The sequence below is a fragment of the Pneumocystis jirovecii genome, assembly GCF_001477535.1.
Source record: "Pneumocystis jirovecii RU7 chromosome Unknown supercont1.1, whole genome shotgun sequence".
NCBI classification, from domain to species: Eukaryota; Fungi; Ascomycota; class Pneumocystomycetes; order Pneumocystales; family Pneumocystaceae; genus Pneumocystis; species Pneumocystis jirovecii.
In genome coordinates this window covers 234,126-253,391 of record NW_017264775.1, presented here as the reverse complement: position 1 = coordinate 253,391, position 19,266 = coordinate 234,126, and the positions used below count along the sequence as shown (strand labels likewise).

The window sequence follows — 19,266 nt, the reverse complement described above, 5'->3', positions numbered from 1 at the left end:
TATACTTTTTCAAACCCTTAAATGTTCCGTAGCAAAAATATGTTCAAAGTTAAATAATTACTTAAATAATAGAGCTTTACTCTTTACTTTTGATATAACTATCTTAAGAAATATTATAAATTCCTCAATCTATATAGTGAAGTATTCTATAAAATATTCAAAAATCATTAACGCATATAAATTAACTATTTAAATATCACGAGGAATTGATAATCTTTTAGAATATTTAAAACCTCAAGATATGCCCAATAACATTATCACAAAATAATAAACATTTTATTTACTATTGATCGAGCAAACGTAACGTTTCCTGAACTTTATCAGCCTGAATTTGCATTCCACGTGTCCCAGGAGCCAAATTGTTAATAATAATCCCAAAATTCTCTTTAACAAACTTCTGATGCTGACTAAGCGTCTTGTATGCTGTTGAGCACGGCAAAAAATTATTACTACTACACAAACTGTTATTTGTATCAGTATTATAATAACTATGTTTTTTTTCATCGCTCAAACAACAGTTAACAGGTGCACCATTATTATTTATCTTAGAAGCCAATGTTTTACAAAAAAGCATACTCAATGAATCCGCTTTGCACTGCGGACACGAACCAGGTTCGTATTCATTCTGAATAGTATAGCTAGACGGTTCAAGTATCTCAAGTTTTTCCATTGTTTTTCTCGTATCCCTCAGCGTTTTTTCCTCCACTTGGTCATTAACATGATTGTTGTCAATCAATATCGGAGGAAGAATGCTATCCTTATCTATTCCAAGCATATTTCCCATTTTATTATTTACATTTTGTGTTTGAACACATAAACATATATCGGGATTACCAGTACAAAATCCACAATCATTCCCATGAAAAATAGTATCATTTCTGGGCACAAAAGGTACACTAAAAGGCATGTCTGTTCCAGTCTGATTTTGATCATTCATATCAATCTTTTTTTGATAATTTGTATAATTCGAATTCATAGAAAAATCCTTCGATTCCATGTACTGCATCGAATCTACATTCTTAAAACTCCTATCAGACGGATTAAGACTCTTCAACTGTATATTTTCCCTTTTTTCCGAATCCATTATTCTTTTGAGTGGCACTGTTTGTCCTAAAAAAAATAAATGTTTAAAAATAAAAAAAAAAACCATCAACAAACCAATCATAGCACTCGGAAATTCCCTCATATCCATGCCCATTCTATTCATATACCCTGGATTCGAAAAATCCCCCTTCGGCACCGAAACTGTCTGCTGTACACCGAAATGTCCATATCCCAGTTTTTTTTCAAACTCACTTTTCAAATACACTAATTCCCTCTGAAGCATTTCATTCTTCTGCTTTATCTCCTCGTTTTCCTGCATAACAAGCTGCATTTCTTCCAAATGTTTTTGTTTAAGCCCGTTTACCATATTCTGTAACTCTTTCACACTTGTCTCAAGCTCCAATACCCGTGCAGCACGTCGTTCTCGAAATGCACGTTGTGCTGCTCTATTCTGTGCTTTTCTTTTCTGAAAAAAACATCAGATACACCCACACAAATCCGCCGTTGCAGCTCTTCATTGCTACACGGAAAAAAAACACAAAAAACACACATACCGTCAACGGTGTCTCTTCAACTCCTTCGTTAGCCTCTTTCCCCTGTATATTTCCTTCATTTACCTTTCGACGGTTGCCGACCCGGCTTCGGCCGCGCCGGTAACAACCAGTTCTTTGATATTACAATCACTGATGAGTCTTCCGGAGTTTTTGCTGTATATTCTCCATGTTCTACTGCCTCTCCCACTTCTGCTTCGCCTCCTACCGCCTCCGACATTGCATATTCAATCTGCCGATACCGGCCTCCACTGTCTCACCTCCAGTCTTCCGGATATATGCGCCTTAGATCCTAATATATGCGCCCTAAAACCACCTCTATACACCTCAAATGTTCTTATATGCGCCCAAATTCCACCTCTTTCTCCCTTTTTCCCCCTATCCTCCTCTAACCCGTCTTCTGCAAACCACCTGATATGGTATCTACTGCTATAAAACAACTCTATCTACTTCTGACTCTTATATATGCGCTCAAACCTCCACTATATGCGCCCAAATACCCACTCTATGCCTCTAGATCCCCTCAATATTCCTCTAGCTTATGCTGGACTTGTCGATATTCTTCTGTATAACCCGGTATATCTGTATTTTTCCTGTGTACACTCTGTGCGCGCTCTGCTCGATAGTATTTACTCTGTGTGCATACCAATGAGATTAACGGGCACCCGTAACAACGGCAGACGATGTTTTCAACGGTACAACGGTTAAATACACTGTCGAGTTTATGGGTGAATGCATTGCTGTTTGCGTGCCTTTGGATGACGGTATCGGTGTATTTTGACAAAAAAGAAGCAGTATCAGAGGTACAATTGACAGCAGCAGAGCGGTAGAGGCAGTTTAGTGGGTGAATCCAGAATAATTTCTTGAATGTAGAAAAACAACACGTATTTACCATGCATTTCGAAATGTGCGTCAAGAATATGCATTTGTAGAGTTTGAACTTGAGACAGGTGTGTTTTTGTGTATTTTGGAGTGCTTTCCGTGGAGAGAAGGGGGGGAAAGAATTTTTTGAGAGTTTCTGACGAAAAAAAGATCTGAGACCACTTTTTCACTGGAATACGAAACAAGTGTTTGTATACGTAGTGGCATCGTATGCATCGTCTATAAAATATGTGAATTAGCCCACCTTTGTGTATTTTTTTTAAAGGGAGATTTGCTGATATATTAGCCGTATAACGAGGTGATGGTGTGGAATCGAATTGTTAAAGATAAAAAAAAGGCGGTGATCCGAGTGAAAGAACAGAAGAATATGTTTGCCTTTAATGATATTGAAGGCTCGTTTGCGTATGGAAGTTGTGTATTTTAAAAAAAGGTCTTAGTTTGATAGAAACAAGAATGTAACACTTTCGATGTATTATAATGTTATGCCACAGGTAGGGCTTTTGATATGGGGAAATGGTAAGCCATCGGGTAGACTTCCTTTTTCTGTATCTCGCTGAAAACATGTTGAAAAACCGTATATTTTGCTTTTTGAAATAAAAGTGCAGCAATTTTCTACTATAGCCAAAGGTGTATTATACTGGAAGTGGTATTTATGTAGTGTGAAGAGCACTTGTTTCCTTTATCTTGTATTTTGTCGAGTATGAATGAGAATGTAAAGAGATTGAATGATACGACTTTGAAATATTTTGAAAAGATGCCTTAGAAGTGTTTTGAAAAGATGCTTTAGTGCTGTTCCCCAAAAAATGATGTGTGCCTCTTTTGAAATCCGATGTATTTAAAGACTGTGTAGATGGATTATGGTAATATGTATGCTGTATGTCTTGAGAAGTGTTTGAATACACCTTTTTTTGAAAAGAATGAGCAGGCCGAGAGAATGAGTGAGGTGTTTTTAGTTGTGTAGCATGTATATTAGGCTCAATCCGGGTATTGTTTTTGTTAACAGATGTTTTCGTAGAAACAATCAAAGTGCGTTTAGTCAAGTTAAGCAGAAAATGAGTTTCTACAGATAATCCTCTATACGCAGAACATTTCCCCCCTAAAGTTGTTCCACTCATGAATGGAACATCAAAAATGATATCAATTACTTTTTTCCCAGTTCTTACAACGATTCCTTTTGTCGCTATTGGAACCTTACCCGAATCATGAACATAAACAACCCTATCTCCAAGAGAAAATTCCTGATCTTGTAGCCTAAGCTCACATTGTGAAGGTTTCAAAATTGCATTCCTGGGTACATTGTTGATGCGTCTGGGTGTAAACAGTGGAATATTCTCTGATATCTTATCCAATTCTTTTTCAACCATTTGCATTGAAAGCTGATCCAATTGTTCAACATCCAAAGAAACTTTTTCAAAGTTATTCTCTTCATTAATAATTTTTAACCAAGACCTAATTTCTTTTACTTTTTCTTTATAATTTTTTTCAGGAATCAATTTATTAATCAATGGAATATCTAGCAAAATATAAATATAAATAAAAAATAATATATCATACCATCAAAAACATGCGATTGAACTGAAAGAACAAAATCAGGAAACCTTTTTTTATACTCTTGTATAAGATTAATAGCTTCTTGTGTATATTCCCACCCCTTTTCTGTTTTTCTTGAATATCCAAGGACTTTGATTTTTTTTGCTTCATATTTTAAATTCAATCCAAGATTAACTTTTTGTTTATCGACTATAACAAAAAAACTTGACATTAATTTTGAAAAGGCTATTCCAGTTAATCCAACTATTTTAGCTGCAACATATGACGGATAATAAACTGTTCTTTTAGAAAACTTTTGAAATATTAATTTACCAAATTCAGGCTCTCTGGTCTTTAAAATATTATAGATAACGTTTTCAAAAAAATATATAACTAACCTGAGTTGCTATCCAACAATCAATTTTTCCATTTTTATGAGCAGTTATTTCAAGTGGTCTTCCATAATTATACTCTCCAAGAAAAAAACCTCTAGATCCTAAAGGATACTCCTGTTTAATATCGAGTGGAGGTTTTTCCTATATTTAAGTCAATTATATATTAAAATACTATTAAATTTACAATATATCGTGAATCTTCAACAAAAACTTCATTTAATACAAGCTGTAAAGGATGTTCAGGATTTTGACTATTGCAAGGTTCATAATCTTTTTCAGAAGCACCATTTTCGGTTTTACGTAACCCTTCAAAAATATTAAATTTAATTTTTTTCAATACCAAATTTACCTTTTAACATTGAAACATGAGCAATAGCCTGAACAGTATTAATTATTGCACCATAATGCTTCTTATAATTTGATTCAAGTCTTAAAGCAACTTTTTTCCATGCAGCAAAATCATTATGTGTTTTGGAAACTGTAACAATAGAATTTTCAGGTGAAAAAACTCCCTCATATCGAAATTCCTCAGTTGAAATAGCATTTAACCTAGCCTCGTGTAAATATGGCCAACCTTATTCTCTTTTAATATGCAAATATATATAGATATAGATAGAAATACCAACAAATACTCTTTTGCCTATTTTTTTTTGTGCAAATTCTTCTACAGTTTCCAAATCTACCTGGTTCTGTATTATTATTATCATAGACTCATTTCTACTCTCTGATTTAAAAACATTTACTCCTTGATGATCCAAGTAATTAGTATGTGGCAAAGTATTTAAAGTAGGGAATCCAGCAGGAGACGTATTACCAAGATTAACACCTTTACATAACCCATATATAAATTGTTCTACTCCTAGTATCTCCGGATATTTATATACTTCTGCTTTGCAATGACAATGAGGAATAAGCGGAAATACATCTATATATGGTACATAAATATAGTCAAGATTCTCATCATATGTATATTTTATATTATGTCCAAATGTATTTCTATTTTTCTCTTCGTCAGTTAATAAATGCTCCTTCGCTAGCAAAATGTTGGTAAAAAATTAATTAATAAATAACTCATACCTTTAATAACACTTAGTAACAATTCTTCATTAATAAAAGGTATTTTTGCTATCGCTTCCCAACTAGCCTTTTTATCATTCATATCTAACTCAAAATCCTCAGGATAAAAATCACGTATAGGAGATGTTTCATTAACCATAAGATCCTAATACATTAGATAAAGTTTTATTTAATTAAATAAATTACAGCAAATGGCTTTGGAACCAACTTTTTACTACGTTCAGGCAATACAGCCATTAATTGCTCAAATGGTTTAAACGGAGTACCAAGTGTAAACGACAAATTTGCAGCAAAACCTTTTTTAATATCTAAAGTATTATATATAGATATATTATTTAATATTTCATATTACCAGATACTTTTGGAGAATAATGATATTTATAAAACCAACTCCAAGAAGAAACTCCACGATAGTAGTAAAATAAGACCCATTGCAATCCTTCTATATAATTTTCAGCCATTTCTTTTAATTTCTTTGTATCATTAATAGAAAACCCCAGTTTTTCCTAATTTTATTAATTAAGACCAATTAAGGATTAACACTAACAATATAATATGAATCTTTCCATTTTATCCATTTTTCTTCAAATATAGCATCCTCTTTATGTGAGTCATCTTTTTCGATATCCAAAATAATAGCATTTTTATATCTACTAAGTTCTCTATCTATAATATCTTTTATTTCATTACCATTTTCAACTTTATTATCTTTTTCGAAACGCAAATACTTCTCATTTTCTATAGTATATTTTGTGCATTTAACATAAAAATCATCGGCCATCTTAAATACAAAAGATCTATCTGTTGCTGATAATGTTGATGGTAACACCAAAGTCTCTAAATTCCCAGAAACAAACCTCTCCATTTCCAAAAACAGTTTTTTCTGATTAGATGTCATCGTTAAAAGCTTTTTTTTTTCATTTAAATGCATCCCTTCATATACACCTTTTTTTTTTGAACCAACCCAATTTTTATCTTCTAATTCATTTCTAAAATCTTCCCTTTCTTGCTTTTCTAATTCTTCTAAAACTAAAGCTAAACGCTCTAAATTTATAACACCAGCATTGTTAATATATCCACGAGCTTTTGGAATTACTTTTTTATAAATTTTAAAAACTAAAGCCAAAGCACCCTCATTAATATGAAGTTTGGGAAGATGAGGTAAAAAATCATTTCCAACAAAGAATGCAAGAAGTATAAAATCATCGATTATTTTTTCAAAATTATAAGGAAAATTTGGTATATTAGTAAGTTCTTGAAACTCCATTTCAAGATATTCACGAAGTAAACATAAATGCATCAAATAAAAATTTTGTTCTTCAAGTCTAAAAAATAATAAGCTAAAAAAGAATGTTTTATAAAAAAAATACTCTTGTTTTTTCTTTTTTACAGAACCAAACAATACCTCTTCACGTAGTAAACAAAAATGAGGATCATGACTAAGAAGACCAAGCATAATTAAATCAGCGTCCAAACCATATAAACAATGACGTAAATTAGGCTCATAATCAGGCTGTGCTTTTGAAAGACGTATATACTATAAACACGTTAGACATATAAGAAAATATGTAGATAAAAGAATTATATAGAATTATATACCTCCATAATTTTATGTTCTCCTTCTCCAGGAACTTCATGGCCAGAAAAAATTATTTCAATTCCTTTCCAATTGGTATCCTCAGATACTTTTCTATTTATAAAATATTTCAATTGTTCCGACCTATTAATTTAATAAGAAAAAATAACTCATATCATTATCATTACAATCTTTTCATGAACAAAGTTCCTAATTTGTCAAATATATAATGAAAAATCACAATTTATACCTGGTGTAATACAATTACTATCAAAAGGATCTTTAGGAACATCTTCTCCCTTGCTAATTTTCTCCTGATACAGTTCATATGCTTCTTTTGCTGCTTTAAATCTACGTGATCTCTGTTGATTCATTTTTGCTCTTGGTGCAACGCCTTTGGATTATGTAAGCATGAAGAATTAATGCCGTGTAAAAAAACCATCTACAGAAAGAAAAAAAAGCTTCTTTGGCTTTATTGTCCCAAAAAGATGCTCTATATATTTAAAAATTGCAAGAAACGCCTCATTCTCAGGAATTTCTTTCTTATTTTCATCCATATGTGTACAGTTATGAATAATACCATTCATATCAAGATATAAATTATCAAATCTAAAAAACACTTTAAAAAAAGAAAAGATAATATAAATAACTTCTTACTCAGGAACTCTCTTCTCTGTAATCAATTGACTACACATAGGGTATCTCTCACTGATCCACCGAAAAAACTAGTTCATAGTCAATATATTATATATATTCAATCAAAAAGACAAAAATACCTTGGGAATACCCATTATATGCGTTTTTTATCTTTTATACGCCTTTTTATCACGATATATTCCCAATATTTATAATTACAAAATTTCTGATGTTCTTAACGTCCAAGCTGGTCGCTCATTTAACGACAAATAATAAATTAACCAAAGGTAAAGTTATCATTATTAAAAATAAATAAATAAAATGATCTTGTAAACTATAGTACACTGGATTTAGGAAATTTCTAATATTTGGATCTGTTTTTATCTCGTTTTAAAGGTTTAATTGCACATTTGACAGTTTTTTTTAAGAATTTTTGAAATCTATTCATTTGTTTGTTTTATATTTGTGAATAAACATCTTTTTAATATATTAAATAGAAGAATTTTAAGTTTTTCAATTATGCAAAAGGCAAATACTCCTGAAGAACCGTTCCAACAAGACACTTCAATGACAAGTATATTCTAATATTTATTAAAATAAAAGTTTTATATATTTTAGTGAATGCGGATGAAAGGGAAGCAGAAGAACAGGTTTTTAGTCCTTTTTATTTCCATTGAACTCCTTTTTCTAATAATTATATGAAGATTGTAGCTGAAAAACTGATTAATGAAGGTGGAAAAAAAAAAACGTCTTGAAATAAATACATATTAATAAAACTAGAATATAAGATTTGGAAAAAAAATTCTCCATTTTTATATGATTTAATTGTAACTCATGCTTTGGAATGGCCTACATTGACAATACAATGGTTCCCAGATAAAGAAACGTATGATATAACTTATATTAATTTAGAGAAAAATAACTTGCTAGTGTTCCTGGGAAAAATTACTCTGTTCATCGTTTATTAATAGGAACTCATACTTCTGGAAATGACCAAAACTATTTAAAATTTGCAGAAGTGTATCTTCCTCTTTCTGCCACTGATATAGATATTCGAAAATATGATGAAGAGAAGGAAGAAATAGGAGGGTATGAAGGAACAGATGCAAAAATTAATATAGTACAAAAGATTGATCATGATGGGGAAGTAAATCGTGCTAGATATCAGCCTCAAAATCCCAATATCATTGCTACAATGACAGTGAGTGGTGACGTTTATATCTTTGATAGAACAAAACACTCATCCAACCCCATGGGAACATGTAATCCTCAAATTAAACTTAAAGGACATACAAAAGAAGGGTAAGAGCCCCATTGTAACTACAAACAACTTATTTTATAGATATGGTCTTTCTTGGAATCCCCATAAACTTGGGTATTTAGTAACAGGGACAGAAGATATGACAATTTGTTTATGGTATTGAAAAATTAATATAATATATGTCTTTTACATATAACTAGGGATATCACTACTTATTCTAAAGGATCTAATATTTTATCACCTATCCATACATATACGACGCACACAGCTGTAGTTACAGACGTTACTTTTCACCCACTTCATGATTCTCTGTTTGGCTCTGTATCTGACGATTTGTATCTTCAAATTCATGATATTCGATCGCCAAATACAACATCTGCTGCACACAAAGTTAATGCTCACTCTGAAGCAATTAATTCCTTAGCTTTTAACCCAGCATGTGAATATGTCTTATCAACCGCATCAGCAGACAAAACAGTTGCTCTGTGGGATCTTCGAAATTTAAAGCTCAAATTACATTCTTTTGAAGGACATGATGATGAAGTAACATCTCTTGCGTGGTCACCGCACGAAGAAACTATTTTAGCAAGCTCAAGCATTGATCGGCGTATAATTCTATGGGATCTTAGCAAAATTGGGGAAGAACAATCTCCAGAAGATGCTGAAGACGGTCCTCCAGAACTTTTGGTAATTTAAATTATCAGTTTTTTTCAATACAGCTCATTTAATAGTTTATGCACGGAGGTCACACAAATCGTGTCAGTGATCTTAACTGGAACTTAAACGATCCATGGGTTTTAGCCAGTTCTGCAGAAGATAACATTGTTATGGTTTGGCAGGTAAATCCTTATATTTTTATTTTACATTTATTTATTTCCATTCACAGCCCGCAAATAATATTTATAAAAAAGACGATATTGATGTTCAAGTAAGTGATCTGGAGTAATTAACGGCTTTTTTTATATTTAATCATGTATTTCTCATTTTAATATAATTCTCTTACTAAACATATCGTACATTTTCAAGCACGTTAAGTACTTAAAAAACCAACAATGTTTCTATATTACCAAGAGATATAGAGATGCTTGAAGGTATACAAGATTTGGAGTAAAGAATCTGTTAGATTTAGCTCTGTGTTTAGATGCAACCTGTTTAAATACAAACAAGAGACAACTATCTCGATCACCAACACCAGATTATGTTTTTCAGGAAATTTCAGATGAAGAATGCTTAAAAAAAAAAAAAAACTATAATGAATTGGATAGAAAATGTAAAAATATATACTATAGTGTTTTTTCTTTTTGATTTAAGCATTTTTTTTAGCTACACGTGTTAAAATCAAGTTAAACAATAAAGGAAATGCATCTCATTTAAATAATTCATCAACACCAAAATATGATCCTTTGGCATATATATTTGGAGAAAATGATTTTTCATATATTTTGACACTTAAACCAGATCATGAATCGCGACCATTATGGATTAATCCATGTGATGGTAAAATTATTTTAGAAGCATTTTCTCCACTAGCAGAGCAAGCACAAGATTTTTTAATTACTATTGCAGAACCAGTGAGTCGGTATTATATAGTTTTATATTTTTTTACTTTCTAACAATATTTTTTCAAAAAAAGGCCAGTACATATTCACGAATATCGATTAACAGCGTATTCTTTATATGCAGCTGTTTCTGTTGGGTTAGAAACAGATGATATCATATCAGTGCTTGATAGGCTGTCAAAATTTCCAATTCCAGAAAATATTGTACAATTTATTCAGATGTATACTATTTCATATGGAAAAATTAAACTAGTTTTAAAACAAAATCGATATTTTATAGAAAGTTCTCATGCAGAAATTCTGCAAAAACTTTTAAAAGATGAAGTTATTGGACCTTTACGTATTGATCCAGAGTCTTCAAAAAATAAATTAAATTCTATGAATTTTTCACAAATTAATAACATTGCTTCAGATAAAAAAAAATGTATAGAAGATAAAAACAAAAAATCGGAAGTTAGTGATTCCAAGAATGACGCAGAAAATGAAACACCAGATATATCCAATCAAATAGTTAAAAATGAAATTAAAGATTTAGATAATAGTAAAGAGCCTTTTCCAATTATCGATATTGGTCACGATGACGACGACGATGATGATAATGTCCACTCGTTTGAAATACCATCATCTTCTGTTGAAGTCGTAAAAAAACGCTGTTCTGAAATTGATTATCCAATGCTGGAAGAATACGATTTTCGAAATGATACATCTAATCCTGATCTGGAAATCGATTTAAAACCATCTACTCAAATTAGATCATATCAGGAAAAAAGTTTAAGTAAAATGTTTGGAAATGGGTAAAAATATTGAATTATTTATTATCATTTATTAATATAATAGTCGTGCAAGATCAGGAATCATTGTACTACCATGCGGAACAGGAAAAACGTTAGTTGGAATTACTGCAGCATGTACAATTAAAAAAAGTGTTTTAGTATTATGTACTTCTTCGTATGTTTTTTTAAAACATAAATATTTTATTTAATTCATAAAATAGTGTTTCTGTAATACAATGGAAACAACAATTTTTACAGTGGAGTAATATTAAAAGTGATGATATTGCAGTTTTTACGTCAGATAATAAAGAAAAGGTTAGTATTTTCAGTATAAAAATTATAATTTGAAATTTCTAGTTTAAAGGAGAATCCGGTGTAATTATTTCAACTTATTCAATGATTGCAAATACTCGGAATAGGTCTCATGATTCTCAAAAAATTATGGATTTTTTAACATCACGTGAATGGGGATTTTTATTATTAGACGAGGTTCATGTTGTACCTGCAATTATGTTTCGTCGAGTAATTACAACTGTTGCTGCTCATGCAAAATTGGGTTTAACAGGTATTAATTTCTTTTTTAGAACATTTGCTTATCTATCTATAGCTACTCTTGTTCGTGAAGATGATAAAATTGACGACCTTAATTTTTTAATTGGACCAAAATTATACGAAGCGAATTGGCTTGATTTGGCACAAAAAGGCCATATTGCAAATGTTCAAGTATAAACAGTGGCAATGTATTCACTTATTTAACTTTTTTTAGTGTGCTGAAGTATGGTGTCCAATGACTACAGAATTTTACAATGAATATTTAAACGAAACTTCTCGCAAACGTATGCTTCTTTATATTATGAATCCTAATAAGTACAGATTTTTAAATTTTTTACTTATATTTAATAAACTTATAGATTTCAAGCTTGCCAATTTTTAATTGATTATCATGAAAAAAGAGGTGATAAAATAATAGTTTTTTCTGATAATGTCTATGCCTTAAGAGCATATGCATTAAAATTACAAAAATACTTTATATATGGTGGAACTTCTCAACACGAACGAATGAAAATTTTAGAAAATTTTAGATACAATGATATGGTAAAAACAATTTTTCTTTCAAAAGTAAAATTTAAATTATTTTGACTTTATCTGAAATTATTAGATTGGAGATACATCTATTGATCTCCCAGAAGCGACATGTTTGATTCAAATATCTTCTCATTATGGTTCCCGTAGACAAGAAGCTCAGAGATTGGGCCGTATTTTACGGGCAAAAAAAAGAAATGATCAAGGATTTAACGCCTTTTTTTATAGGTAATATATAATTTTAAAATACTCATCAATTGATTCTTATTGCTAATTATAGTTTAATATCTAAAGATACTATGGAAGTTTATTATTCAGTTAAGCGTCAGGCTTTTTTAGTCGACCAAGGTTATGCATTTAAAGTTATTACTCATTTAAAGGGAATAGAAAATGTCCCTAACTTAGCATTTTCCACTCCTGCTGAACAAAGGGAATTATTACAAGAAGTTTTGTTACAAAATGAAGATGCAGCTGATATTGATAAAAGTGATGAAAGGGAAAATTATTATGATAATTTTATGAAAAAATCTAAAAAAGAACTTTACAACACTACAAAGGTTAAACGTAGTATTGGCAATTTAAGTACTCTATCTGGAGGCAATGATTTTGCATATATTGAGTAAGCTGCTAGCTAATTTTTATTCCATTTTCTTCTAATTTACTTAGGTATAATAAAAGCGCAAATAAACAACTTAAAGATTCCGTAGTATCCCGAAATCCAATCATTAAAAAATTTTATGCTCAAAGAAAACGTTAAAATATGTGTTAAATTATCAATTCTTTTAACACAAAGTTTCAATTAATTACCACATGATTAATATTTTTTACTTATATCCATATAGCAGCTAAAAAGCTTTTACAAGATTCACTTTTTACTTGTATAAAATATAATTCATAAAATTATTTAGTTAATCATAACTATTTTTTAGAAATTAATGTCAAGAATTCTTTTCTTGTTTTAGATGCTTCTCTAAATGCACCGAGCATATGACTAAATGATTAATGCAGACTTTAAAATATGGGATTTCTAAACCTTGTAATGGTGATACTTCCTGGTTTTTGAACACCTCTCATAATCATACATAAATGGCTTGCCTAAAAGTGATTAAACAAAGAAAATTAAGAAAATGGATTTGTCAAAAGAAAACAGGACAATAAAAAAGCTTTAAAACGATAAATGAAATACCTCAATAATAACACCAACACCTCTTGGTTTTAACATCTCAAAAAGAGCAACTGCGATTTGCTTTGTTAACCTTTCTTGAAGTTGTAAACGACGTGAAAACATTTCTGTAAGACGTACAATTTTAGAAAGACCAATTACTTTCTTATTTGGAATATATCCGACTGAAATCTAAATGAAAAATAAACAGATTTCTCAAATAAATTAAAAAATTACTTTTCCAGTAAAAGGAACAAGATGGTGCTCACACATGGAAAAAAAATCAATATCTCGAACAATTACCATTTCATCATGATCTTCGGCAAAAATTGCACCATTTACAATATCTAAAAAATACTAATTTAATACTAGAGAATCTAGAAAAAATAAAAAATACCCATCATATTCTCTTCATAACCTTTTGTGAAAAAAAGCATTGCTTTTGCATATCTTTCAGGTGTTTTTTTTAACCCTTCTCGAGTAGGATCTTCACCAAGACATTCAAGCATAATACGAATTGCATTTGAAAGTCTTTTAAGTCTAGTCTCTTGATCTTTAGGGCATTGATCTAAACGTCTCTTTTTACCAGCAACTGTTTAACTTTAATACATTTTTAAACCAAAAAAAAAAAACAAAATTGAAAACTTACTCGACACTGAATTCTCTAAATATTTGTTAAGAAAATACAGAAAAAAGATAAAATATATCAAGATTACCTTCTAAAAGCTTATACTCATGATCACAGTCATCATCAGCTCTTTCTTCCATATAAATAGACGACATGAAAAAACATGAATATTTGAATACGTCTGTACCGATCGTTCATTTTATAATTAAAGCAGGAATTACAAATAAAATAAAACAAATTAAAAAGAGACACTAAGAAAATAAATAAAATACTTATTCTATTAAATACAAATTTATAATAAAACTCAAGATATTTATATTTTTGTTATTTTTTGACAAAAAAAATATATAAAAGTCATTATTTTATAGCAATTAATACAAAGTATGTCTTCACACTTAAAAACAATGGAGTTGATACTCTTCAGTAATTAAATACTTGAAATTAAAAAATATTTTTTTTTATAAAGCATTTTATAATTATCTTAAATAACCAGTAAATCGTTACATTTTATGACATATGTTTAGATAAAAGGTAGAAAAAATGGTCTTTAATTATAAAAACCAATATTTTTCTTTAATTTGCAAATTTTAACATTTTTTAAGTAATTTTTTAAAAAAGTATATAAACTTTAAGCAAAACATCTAATGCTAAAGACATCTAACATTAATTTCATCATAAATCTAAGAATTATATTTCTTTTTCTATAAAATTTGAAATTCAACTCTCAAATTTATTAATTCTTTTAAAATGTTTAATAGAAAATAATATATCCTTATATAAAAACATTAAAAGCTAAATGTGTTTTAACCTTATTTTTTTCTAAAAAACAGTTTTAATGACTGAATTATAAAATCAAAAACTAAAATATTAATATAATGTATTCTTTTTATAAAAAATATCTAATTCTATTACAAATCTATTTCTATTATCTTTACCAATCAACATACTTTTTAGTCAAAAAAACTTAAATTTCATTCATTTTCTAAGCACTTAGTGTACCTTCGAGACATCTATCATTCTCTAAAATTCAAATAATTTGTAGAAAACCAATTTAATAAGCTCTACCAGAACTTTTATTACAATTTTTTCCTTATTTCTGTATTTTGAAGTAAATATGCATTTTTTTTTCCAATGTTTTTTATGTTTTTCTGACATTTTTTCATAGTCTATGATTTCTAAAGGATTATCAGAGTTTCCAAAGCCACATAAAGGCATTTTAAAAAATAAAAATGAACCAAGAACAAATATTAACTTTTTCTCTGATGCTACTGCTAGAAATACTTTAGAAAATTCACAAACTCATTGTCATACAGCATCATATATAAATCATGATCAAGCGGTTTCATCACCACGATTAAAATGGGATGAAGCCAATTTATACTTAACAGAACAAGAGAAAACATCCACTATGAAAATAACAGAGCCAAAGACTCCATATACACGTCAATATGACCCATCACCAAGTTTTGATGAAGAGATGATGGATAGTGATCAAGAAACTCTAAATAAACATAATAATAATGACATACCAGCCTTTAATCTTGGTGAACCGCAGCAGAAAACACCTGTTCTTTTAAAACAAGTAGTTGTTAAAGAAGAAAAGTCAGATAATGGTAGCAAAACCAAGCAAACGCCTGAAGGTTCAAAATTGTATTTTTATGTAAATTTGTCAAATTTAACTCCTCTATAGATGAACAACAGCGTCGGATTTTTGAACTGATGCGCAAAAAACACTATGAAAAAATGGGAACAGCAGTTTTTTCACACGAAATAGAGCCTGATTATGATGAAAGTGATAATGAACTTGAAGATACGTGTATACAAATAAATGGTCAAACATCGTATTAAATTAAAAACATATTGTAACATTTCCGGAAAATACAAAGTGTTTCCTTTTTAAAATTTTATATAATCATACTAAACATGGTCATATTTTATATTTTTTAATATCGCATAATTTTGTATATATTAAGATAATATTATACTCCAAAATAGATAACTAGTGAAAAATCTGTCCTAAATGATGCATCTCTAAGAGGGTTTTTACAATCTTTTCATCTTTTTCTTTTATAATTTTATTTGTCATTAACTCGCCAACCATTTCTATAAGAATATCCCGTGTTTTTGAAGATGAAATGTCATCTTTATCATCAGATGATGTCTTAGGTTGCATCTCATGAGTTTCAGGGGCCTCAGAGGATGTCTCATGAGTTTCAAGTGTCTCATCGGGCGTTTCATCTTTTGACATGAGACGAAGAGAATTCTATTATTGTTAAAATGAAAGAATCTAACTCCTTAAACTATATACCAACAAAGCTTCAAGACACTTGGTTGCTTCCATCTTTTTAAATGTTAGCTCAGCGCTATTAATATCATCTTTAATCAATAATTCGTATATTTTTATATTGGGCATGATCAACACACGAATTACTTCCTTCCCCATAGTAGCAAGGCCAATAATTGCACCATAATGAGTTGTAAATGGCTTTTTGTTATCCAAAAATGCCTTTAGAAGTGTTCGTGTAATTCTTGGCTTCAATGTATGATATACATCACCAAACCGCTGACAAATTAACCCAAGTAAAGAGGCAGAAAGATCTCGAAGAGCATAATGATCTTGAGATGCAGCATTTTCACCTAATCTTTTTGCCACCAAACATGTTAAAATCGATGGAATAATTTGATGAAGCTATTACATTAAGAAACTTATTTAAAACAAAAAAATACACTAACATAAGGCTCAATAAACAAATTAGGATTATCAAATAGCGCCCAAGTAACTTGCATCATCATATTAAGTATAAAAAGATTTTTCAAATTATGTGTAATTTTTTCTGCTACAAGAGAGACAAAATATGGTAGTAATTGATGTAGTCCAGAATCTAATCTCAAACTAGCCAAAGCTGCTAGACGAAGACGTTCATTATTTTCATCTAGAATAGCAGCATTAATCCGCTCAAAATATAATCGCAATTCTTTCGATATTACATGTTTTACCAAATGTTTAACCTCTACACCAGTTGAAGGGCCTGACAATGTCCAGGAATTGTTGTTTATAACCTGGAAACCTTTTTTACTTGACACTGAAGTATCAGAGACCGAGGGATTCTGTGGAATAGCAGGTTGTACTCCTTCAATCGCCAACCAATGAACTTTTAATATTATTTATATATTACTATGGTATTATTTTAGATCTAACCTGAATATGAAATATCTCGTGGAACTTTTGGAAGAGGTGCATGAATCACCTTATCAAATTCAACATCATCGTCTTCCAAATAATACAAAGGTGGTTGGCCTTGCTCCAAAAGAGATTCGCCAAACCGAACAGGGCGAAAAGCATGATACCCATACAAAGGCTACCAGATAAAACAATCAATACTTATCTTAATATTAAAAGTTTTCATACCTCAACATTTAAAACACGAAGTGCATGGCTAATATCAGAAACTGTTAAAATAGTACGTTTAGCATGCCGCATAAACTTCATCGCTTCCTGAAGAAATCCAGATCAGCACTAATCCACACAAATTATAGAAAACGCATCATAGAGCAAGGATTAAAAATATTCGAATAAAGATTTCATAAAAAAATAACAAAATAAATATTATAGCACTAAAATTTTGCCGTTTCTAATTAATACCTGAATAACTTCATGAATACGATATTCAATATCTAATGCAAGCACTTTTGCAACACTATCATCAAGCTGACTAATACCAATTGATTCTGCAACATCTTTTACAGTATCAGGTGGCCACACTGATGCAACCATAGATAAAAAAAGAAATAATATAGACGTAATTAACAAAAAAGAAACCTAATACACAAAATAAATATAAAAGCAGAGTATTCAAAGAATATCAACAATCAAAAGAAAATAAGTTTGCAGTGGAATAAAAAACCTTCAGAAAGCCAGAAAAAAACACAAAAAAAGCCACAGAACAGAAATATACTAAAAATATTTGAATTAAAACCAAAAAAACACAAAAGATACAACAGCAGTAAAACTTACACTATTTAAACAATGTTAATAATAAAATTTACAAGCTGATGTTAAAATCAATATAAATTAAGTCTAAAAATGTTAAAAATACAAGAAAAACACAGAAATATTATTTATACTTAAATATATATGTTTATATTTAAACAAATAATATATTATTTGCAATTTTGCATTGTTCTTTTTTCTTTATTTTTAATTTGTTCAACGTTTAAAGCTTAAACTACCGTAACAAACATCACAAAAAAATAAAATCTTTTTAAAAACTATTTGTAGATTTATAGTCCTTTTTTTGAGAAATGAAGTGTCTAAAATCAACAAAATACCTATGTTTTAATGGTAATTACTTTTTTTTTCCAAAAAAACGGCTTCAAATCATATATTTAACATTTTCTACAGGAATCCTTGATAGAACATATTTGTTAAGAAATGGAATACCAGGAGTATTTATACGGTCTGAAGTACTTTAAATGCCTATATAAGTTAATTTATTGTTTTTAGAGGCATTGAAACCCAAACAATTTCTGAAAAAGACTCATTAAAAGTTCTCGCTGAACAACGACTAAGAAGACCCAATTCGCCACATTTAAGCATCTATCAACCACAACTGACATGGTATATGTCTGCATTTAATAGAATCACTGGATGTCTTGTCTCTGGTGGTCCTTCTTCTGTTTTTTTAATGATATCCGTTTAAAATTTATAGGACTATATGTTTTTGCTATCAGCTATCTTGCATCTCCAGTTTTTGGATGGCATTTGGATTCTGCTTCTATTGCATCTATGTTTCATACTTGGCCAACGCAAGCAAAAGTATTAACAAAATTTGTTTTTGCTTTCCCGTTTACATATCATTCTTTTAATGGACTACGACATCTTTATTGGGATACTGGTAGAGGTCTGTATATGTTAATATCTCAAATTATACATTAAATAATATGGTTAAGGATTAACACTTAAAGGCGTCTATATGACAGGATATATAGTTATGGGTTTATCTACTATTTCTGCACTAACATTGGCTTTAATATAACTAAAAGGTACCTGAAGTAACATAATAATTTATTTTAAAACAAAAATCGTATGTTAAATGTTTACATTTTTAA

General features: G+C 29.9%; 9 protein-coding genes across 9 annotated transcripts; 5 read left to right on the top strand and 4 right to left on the bottom strand.

The window, feature by feature from the left end:
- Positions 1–283: 283 nt before the first annotated feature.
- On the bottom strand, positions 284–1,815 carry T551_00137 (uncharacterized protein; the record flags this gene model as incomplete). The annotated part of the gene is made up of 4 exons (XM_018372404.1): positions 284–1,110; positions 1,159–1,510; positions 1,599–1,661; positions 1,723–1,815. The coding sequence occupies 4 exons, from the start codon at positions 1,813–1,815 to the stop codon at positions 284–286; spliced, it is 1,335 nt and encodes a 444-aa protein (XP_018231344.1).
- Positions 1,816–2,353: 538 nt separating this feature from the next.
- On the top strand, positions 2,354–3,034 carry T551_00136 (signal peptidase complex subunit SPC3; the record flags this gene model as incomplete). Its single annotated transcript, XM_018372403.1, has 5 exons — positions 2,354–2,421; positions 2,469–2,545; positions 2,628–2,707; positions 2,764–2,846; positions 2,923–3,034. 5 exons carry the CDS (start codon positions 2,354–2,356, stop codon positions 3,032–3,034), a joined length of 420 nt encoding a protein of 139 aa, XP_018231343.1.
- A 93-nt stretch (positions 3,035–3,127) lies between these two features.
- Positions 3,128–7,846, bottom strand: T551_00135 (chromatin-binding exonuclease XRN1; the record flags this gene model as incomplete). The annotated part of the gene is made up of 17 exons (XM_018372402.1): positions 3,128–3,990; positions 4,032–4,359; positions 4,406–4,543; positions 4,587–4,708; positions 4,752–4,976; positions 5,025–5,435; positions 5,480–5,624; positions 5,666–5,787; positions 5,832–5,985; positions 6,027–6,804; positions 6,850–7,016; positions 7,079–7,199; positions 7,244–7,265; positions 7,306–7,449; positions 7,495–7,664; positions 7,713–7,780; positions 7,832–7,846. 17 exons carry the CDS (start codon positions 7,844–7,846, stop codon positions 3,128–3,130), a joined length of 3,993 nt encoding a protein of 1,330 aa, XP_018231342.1.
- A 364-nt stretch (positions 7,847–8,210) lies between these two features.
- Positions 8,211–9,914, top strand: T551_00134 (uncharacterized protein; the record flags this gene model as incomplete). The annotated part of the gene is made up of 9 exons (XM_018372401.1): positions 8,211–8,265; positions 8,310–8,341; positions 8,396–8,423; positions 8,472–8,577; positions 8,622–8,993; positions 9,034–9,108; positions 9,153–9,639; positions 9,684–9,791; positions 9,839–9,914. The coding sequence occupies 9 exons, from the start codon at positions 8,211–8,213 to the stop codon at positions 9,896–9,898; spliced, it is 1,323 nt and encodes a 440-aa protein (XP_018231341.1). The 3' UTR covers positions 9,899–9,914.
- Positions 9,915–10,023: 109 nt separating this feature from the next.
- On the top strand, positions 10,024–13,124 carry T551_00133 (TFIIH/NER complex ATPase/helicase subunit SSL2; the record flags this gene model as incomplete). The annotated part of the gene is made up of 13 exons (XM_018372400.1): positions 10,024–10,043; positions 10,094–10,222; positions 10,276–10,531; positions 10,586–11,305; positions 11,349–11,459; positions 11,506–11,599; positions 11,642–11,849; positions 11,892–12,007; positions 12,051–12,151; positions 12,196–12,403; positions 12,444–12,595; positions 12,648–12,986; positions 13,034–13,124. Exons 1-13 carry the CDS (start codon positions 10,034–10,036, stop codon positions 13,122–13,124), a joined length of 2,535 nt encoding a protein of 844 aa, XP_018231340.1. The 5' UTR covers positions 10,024–10,033.
- Positions 13,125–13,285: 161 nt separating this feature from the next.
- Positions 13,286–14,312, bottom strand: T551_00132 (GTP cyclohydrolase I; the record flags this gene model as incomplete). The annotated part of the gene is made up of 7 exons (XM_018372399.1): positions 13,286–13,358; positions 13,401–13,462; positions 13,554–13,721; positions 13,767–13,876; positions 13,927–14,121; positions 14,179–14,193; positions 14,246–14,312. 7 exons carry the CDS (start codon positions 14,310–14,312, stop codon positions 13,286–13,288), a joined length of 690 nt encoding a protein of 229 aa, XP_018231339.1.
- Positions 14,313–15,325: 1,013 nt separating this feature from the next.
- T551_00131 (uncharacterized protein) lies at positions 15,326–16,005 on the top strand (the record flags this gene model as incomplete). The annotated part of the gene is made up of 2 exons (XM_018372398.1): positions 15,326–15,797; positions 15,848–16,005. The coding sequence occupies 2 exons, from the start codon at positions 15,326–15,328 to the stop codon at positions 16,003–16,005; spliced, it is 630 nt and encodes a 209-aa protein (XP_018231338.1).
- Positions 16,006–16,156: 151 nt separating this feature from the next.
- T551_00130 (TATA-binding protein-associated factor TAF6) lies at positions 16,157–17,932 on the bottom strand (the record flags this gene model as incomplete). Its single annotated transcript, XM_018372397.1, has 6 exons — positions 16,157–16,420; positions 16,466–16,846; positions 16,891–17,309; positions 17,357–17,516; positions 17,567–17,653; positions 17,801–17,932. The coding sequence occupies 6 exons, from the start codon at positions 17,930–17,932 to the stop codon at positions 16,157–16,159; spliced, it is 1,443 nt and encodes a 480-aa protein (XP_018231337.1).
- A 527-nt stretch (positions 17,933–18,459) lies between these two features.
- On the top strand, positions 18,460–19,193 carry T551_00129 (succinate dehydrogenase, cytochrome b556 subunit; the record flags this gene model as incomplete). Its single annotated transcript, XM_018372396.1, has 4 exons — positions 18,460–18,614; positions 18,662–18,822; positions 18,867–19,058; positions 19,108–19,193. The coding sequence occupies 4 exons, from the start codon at positions 18,460–18,462 to the stop codon at positions 19,191–19,193; spliced, it is 594 nt and encodes a 197-aa protein (XP_018231336.1).
- Between the last annotated feature and the right edge of the window lie 73 nt (positions 19,194–19,266).